Source organism: Malurus melanocephalus, unplaced genomic scaffold (assembly GCF_030028575.1).
Source record: "Malurus melanocephalus ecotype Western Australia unplaced genomic scaffold, MMel_1.1 scaffold_941, whole genome shotgun sequence".
NCBI lineage: Eukaryota > Metazoa > Chordata > Aves > Passeriformes > Maluridae > Malurus > Malurus melanocephalus.
Window position 1 is genome coordinate 64,172 of NW_026624173.1, and position 5,764 is coordinate 69,935.

General features: G+C 62.2%; 2 protein-coding genes across 2 annotated transcripts in view; one reads left to right on the forward strand and one right to left on the reverse strand.

Annotated features, from left to right (window-relative positions):
* The window catches only part of BCAN (brevican), a 20,483-nt gene extending 18,926 nt beyond the window's left edge, over positions 1-1,557 (forward strand). The window contains exons 12-15 of the mRNA XM_057386261.1: positions 173-255; positions 605-749; positions 909-1,091; positions 1,173-1,557. Coding sequence (XP_057242244.1) covers positions 173-255; positions 605-749; positions 909-1,091; positions 1,173-1,198 — 437 coding nt within the window. The 3' untranslated portion in view covers positions 1,199-1,557. The remainder of the gene's footprint in view (positions 1-172; positions 256-604; positions 750-908; positions 1,092-1,172) is intronic.
* Positions 1,558-2,458: 901 nt separating this feature from the next.
* HAPLN2 (hyaluronan and proteoglycan link protein 2) lies at positions 2,459-4,679 on the reverse strand. The gene is made up of 5 exons (XM_057386256.1): positions 4,670-4,679; positions 4,027-4,377; positions 3,723-3,839; positions 3,437-3,622; positions 2,459-3,322 (listed from the first exon to the last, which is right to left on the reverse strand). The coding sequence occupies exons 1-5, from the start codon at positions 4,677-4,679 to the stop codon at positions 3,039-3,041; spliced, it is 948 nt and encodes a 315-aa protein (XP_057242239.1). The 3' UTR covers positions 2,459-3,038.
* Positions 4,680-5,764: the final 1,085 nt, after the last annotated feature.

Genomic DNA, 5,764 nt, shown 5'->3' on the forward strand with positions numbered 1-5,764 from the left:
AAGCTCCCAGCACCCTCCCGCTGCAGGCTCAGGGACACCCGCACCTCCCGCTGACGCTCAGACCCCAAATGTTGCCGAATTCAGCCTCCAGCACCCTTTGAGCCCCCTCCTGACGGGTGGCGCTGGGGGACCGGGATGTGTCCCTGCCTCCAACACCCCCCTTGTCCCCCAGACCAGTACAGGGAGTACCAATGGATCGGCTTGAACGACCGGACCATCGAGGGRGATTTCCAGTGGTCAGACGGGAGTCCCTTGGTGAGTGGGGCTGCCAACCCTCGTGTGTCCCCACGGGGGGACACCACCCTGCCTGGCACCTCGTCATCCTCCTCCAGCACCGGGCTCCGGCCCCGGGGCCGGGATTTGAAGCTCCCAAACACAAGAGCCGCTTGCCTCACTCGGGYTGAGCATCCTCAGAGGAGCCGGACCCCGGGATTTGGGGTCCCAAGGCCATGCCATGAGGGCATGGAGGTGGGACCTCATTCCTGACAGGGATGTCACAGCCAGGAGGCTGCAGATGGGTGCGTGCTGGTGCAGGGACCCCCTCTTCCCCACTTAAGGGGTGTGCTGGGGTGCCCCGCGCACCCCGTCCCGCCTGTCCCCCCAGCTCTACGAGAACTGGCACCCCGGGCARCCCGACAGCTACTTCCTCTCCGGGGAGAACTGCGTGGTCATCGTGTGGCACGATGGAGGGCAGTGGAGCGACGTGCCCTGCAACTACCACCTCTCCTACACCTGCAAGATGGGGCTGGGTAAGCTGTGTCCCCAAAAAKGGGCTTCCCCACCATCCCCCAGCAGCGAAACAAATCCTGCGCACGGGACCCCCAGCTTGTTTGGGCATTCTGGGGGTTGCTCCAGGATTAAGGGGCGCTCACAGCCGGCTGCTCTGAGCCGACCCCCGCCCCTTGCAGTGCAGTGCGGGCCGCCCCCGGCGCTCAGCAACGCCCGCGCCTTTGGCAAACCAAAGCAGCGCTACGAGATCGGCTCCATCGCGCGGTACCAGTGCCGGCACGGCTTCTCCCCGCGCCGCTCGCCCATCGTCCGATGCCGGGAGGATGGCACATGGGAGCCGCCCCAGCTGGCCTGTCGTCCTGGTGTGTGACGGGCTCCTCCCGACCCCCCTGAACATGCCCGTGGAGCTTTGCCTTCACCTGGGTCTTCTTGTGTCCCCCCAGGCGTGGCTCATCCCCCTGAAAATTGAGTGAGTCCCCGGGGCACAGCCACCACCTGGCCAGAGTCTGGAGCTGGTGTGGATGGGGACRGCACTGGGACCCTGGCACAGAGCCCGGCGTGGTGTGAAACCTCCCTGCTGGGTGTCTGCCCCCTTGTTTGTTTTRTATCTGTACAAAGAAATCCTCATGGCTAAAGACCCCCTCGAAAGGAGCCGGCAGTGACCCGAAAYGCAGCACGACGGGAGTTTTGTTCCCAGAGTCACTACAGAGTTGAAATCAAAGGGGACACCGTGGGTGGGGGATGGCGGTGACGTGCCAGTGTCACCTCCAGCCACCTTCTCCCATCTCTGCCCCAGGGTCCTCATCCTGTGACCCCCATTTTTGGGGGGGGGGGGGTGTGACATGGGGACATCCAAGCTCTGCCTCAGCTCAGCACCCATCCTGGGAGGCAGGGGGGCTCCTGCACTTCCCAGGAAAGGCAGAAGCCACTGCTGCACGCTTGGAGTGGGTACATGCTGCCCAAACCCCCTCTCTGTGCTTCCGTGGGTATTAAAACCAGTGAAGAGATGGTGCAGAGTGGTGACCTGGTTATTTGGGGGGACCTGGCACAGGGATGGGACTGGCAAGGCTACACAGCCCCAAAACTGGGAGTGTGGCTGCACTGGAGAGCCTGGGCACAGAGACGTCCCCAGAGGCCACAGAAACAGGGGGACACAACTCAAAGTACCCCCACATCCCAGGGCACTGGGCACTGGTCAGGGCCTCCCAGCAAACACGTGGGGCTGGGAGGGCACATCACCAGTGCCAGGCCGCCTCCTTGTGCTGTTATTCCCCCTGCACTGGATCAGCTCCAGAGCTTTTTATAGTTCTCTTTTTATAGTTTATAGYATTGAACAGCAACACTCATAAAACCCTTAAAGTGAGGCTGGAACACAGATAACCCCTGGACAGGTTGCTGGGGATGGAAAACCCCTGTTGAATTCCCCTCACAGAGAGGCCAGATGGTCCCAGGGGAAGGAGCCAGGCGAGCACATGCCTTTGCCTTTGCACAGCTTTGCTGTTGCTTTATTAATTGAGAAGGCAACATATCATTAGTCACACTCGTTAATGCCCAGCCCGAGCACTCTGTGCTTGCAGCAGCCAGAGCCACTGGCCAGAGCCACCAGTTGGGGCCACCAGTGGTGCCACCAGTGGGGCCACCAGACACAGCCACCAATGGGGCCACCAGCCAGGGCCACCAGTGGTGCCACCAGTGGGGCCACCAGCCAGAGCCACCAGTGGTGCCACCAGCCAGAGCCACCAGTGGGGCCACCAGCCAGAGCCACCAGTGGTGCCACCAGTGGTGCCACCAGTGGGGCCACCAGCCAGAGCCACCAGTGGTGCCACCAGTGGTGCCACCAGTGGGGCCACCAGTGGGCCACCAGCCAGAGCCATGAGTGGGGCCACCAGCCAGGGCCACCAGCCCGAGCCACTAGCTGTGGTCACAGGCCAGAGCCACCAGAGTCCTCGTGGCTGCGGGGAGCGAGGATGGGGCAAGGGATTCACTGGGGTTTGGGAATGGGCAGCCTGTGCTGTTTGCTGAGGGGGATGGATTAGATCCCCCGTTCCTGGTCCAGCAGTGGGTCTGGCTTCTCCAGTAAGTCCCAAACACCCCACGAACCTCACAGCAGGGACGTGGGCACCCACTCCATCAGAGGATGCACTGAGCACCCAAATCCAGCTCTACCAGTTCACCAGAGGATGCACGAGCCACCCAAAACYGCTGGGAGACCACCCCTCCTACCCCGCCTCACGCTCTCTACCCAGGTGACGAGGGCTGGCATCCCAACACCGTCCCCTTTTCTCAGCCCACCTCTCCTCTCAGAGTTCTTACTTCCCCACGAAGCAGTAGGTGCCGTAGGTCCTCATCTCCTTGCTGGGGAAGCCGAAGCTGCGGACGCCGGGGTCGGGCARGCCCCCGCAGCGCTGGCGGGGTGTGGTGATGGGGTACCGGACRCTGCCGTCYGCCAGCCAGCCCCCGTCGCAGCGATCCAGCTGAGAGAACTTCCAGGCCGAGTAGAGCTGGCCCACTTTGGCCATGGCTGCCCCGTGGTTGCGACACGCTTGCCCAGCCTCCTTGAAGTTCAGGTGGCCCCGGATGAAATAAACCTGGCCTGGGGATGGGTGGGGACACCGCGGGTGAGCGGCCACCGCGATGTCATCCTGCAGATAGCCCCAGCCCTGGGGCTGGGTGGCACCATGAGAAGGACAGGGGACTGCACCAGTACCTTGAAGAGCGGAGGTGAAGCAGAAAGCATCGAAACGGTCCTTCTGCTTGTCCTTGGCACCGTAGGTCCGGACACCGGGCAGGAGGAGGCGGCCACCACATGGCTCCCGCGAGTTGATAATGGGGTAGTGGACGGTTCCGTCGAGGATCCAGCCAGCGTTGCACCAGTCCAGACCCTCTGTCCAGGCTGTGGGGTGAGAGGTGGCTCAGCACCGGCACTTCCCTCCTCCYAGTGCCCAGCCAYRTGCGGTTTTRGGCTGAAGAGGGATTTTTTTTTAAYRTTTCACCTTTGTACAGCTGCTGGTAGGTGGCAAGGCGGGAGTCCTGCTGCTCGCAGGCTCGCTTGGCTTCGTGGTAGTTGAATTTGTAGCGCCCGTTGCTGGGTTGGTAAGGGAACACGACACCTGGAGRGACAGGGACAGGGACAGGGTGAGGGAGATTCTCTTCCCGAGGAGATTCAGAGCTGAATTTAAGGCTGGGGAGTAGGACAATGCAATAGGGGATAGGGGTGGAGGCAGATAGCCACACCCCTCCAGCCCAGCCCASGGTCCCTCTCCTGCCTCATCCCCAGGAGACACAGCCCAACCTCACCCTCCAGGTGCAGCGTGAGCGAGATGCTCTCATCCTCCAGCCCGTTGACGAGCTGGCAGCGRTATCTCCCCTCGTCCTCCAGCGCCACGTCGGTGATGGTGAGCGAGGCGTCGTAGCGGTGGCTGTGCCGCAGGCGCACCCGCGGGCTCAGCGGCCCGTAGTTCTTGTGGTACATSCCGTTGGTGATGATGATGACGCTCTCGCCGTAGTTGGCCGGCTCCACCTTGCTCCACTTGACGCGGTAGTTGTGGGGCAGGGCGCGCAGGACGCAGGGCAGGGTGGCCGTGGCGCCGCGCTGCGTGTGCACCGTGGGGTGGAGGGGCTCCAGCAGGTACTGCAGGCGTGGCGGGGCTGCGACCCCCAGGCAAACTCAGCCACAATCCCTTCAACACCTCCCCAGCACCCTCTGATGGTTTCTATCACCCAYCCTGGCTCCTCTTCCTCTCTCCTGCATCTCAGGGAGCACAGCTCAGCCCCTGAGAACTTCTCTGCTCCAGCACTGACCCCAAACTGCAGTGCCCAGTCCCCTCTGCAGGGCCTGCTCCCTACACGGACCCCAAATCCTCCCTCCCAGGCCCTGATCCTTACCTAGTTCCAAATCCTACCCCTGCTCCCTACAGGGACCCCAAATCCTGACCTTTACCCAGCTCCATCCTCCCGCCAGGCCCTGTTCCCTACATGGATCCCAAATCCTCCCTCCCAGGTCCTGATCTTTACCCCAGCTCCAAATCCAGCCCCCAGACCCTGCTCCCTACAGGGACCCCACATCCTCCCTCCCAGTCCCTGATCCTTACCCTGGCTCCAAATTCTGCCCCTGCTCCCTTACACGGACCCCAAATCCTCCCTCCCAGGCCCTGACCTTTACCCCAGCTCCAAATCCTTCCCCTGCTTCCTACACAGACCCCAAATCCTCCCTCCCAGGCCCTGATCTTTATCCCAGCTCCAAATCCAGCCCCCAGACCCTGCTCCCTACATGGGTCCCAAATCCTCTCTCCCAGGCCCTGATCCTTACCCAGCTCCAAATCCTACCCTGCTCCCTACAGGGACCCCACATCCTGACCTTTATCCAGCTCCATCCTCCCACCAGGTCCTGCTCCCTACACAGACCCCAAATCCTCTCTCCCAGGCCCTGATCTTTACCCAGCTCCAAATCCTGTCCCAGACCCTGCTCCCTACACAGACCCCACATCCTGACCTTTACCCAGCCTCCATCCTCCCACCAGGCCTTCCTCCCTACACAGACCCCAAATCCTCCCTCACAGGCCCTGATCTTTACCCACGCTCCAAATCTTGCTCCTGCTCCCTACAGGGACCCCACATCCTTTCTCCCAGGCCCTGATCTTTATCCCAGCTCCAAATCCTGTCCCTGCTCCCTACACAGACCCCAAATCCTGACCTTTACCCAGCTCCAAATCCAGCCCCCAGACCCTGCTCCCTACAGGGACCCCACATCCTGACCTTTACCCAGCTCCACCCTCCCACCAGGCCCTGCTCCCTACAGGGACCCTACATCCTCCCTCCCAGGCCCTGATCTTTACCCCGGCTCCAAATCCTGCCCCTGCTCCCTACATGGACCCCACATCCTGATCTTTACCCCAGCTCCAAATCCAGTCCCCAGACCCTGCTCCCTACAGGGACCCCACATCCTGACCTTTACCCAGCTCCATCCTCCCACCAGGCCCTGCTCCCTACCTGGGGTCCCCGTCGGCCTCTGGAAGATGCCGGACACCGGGGGTGC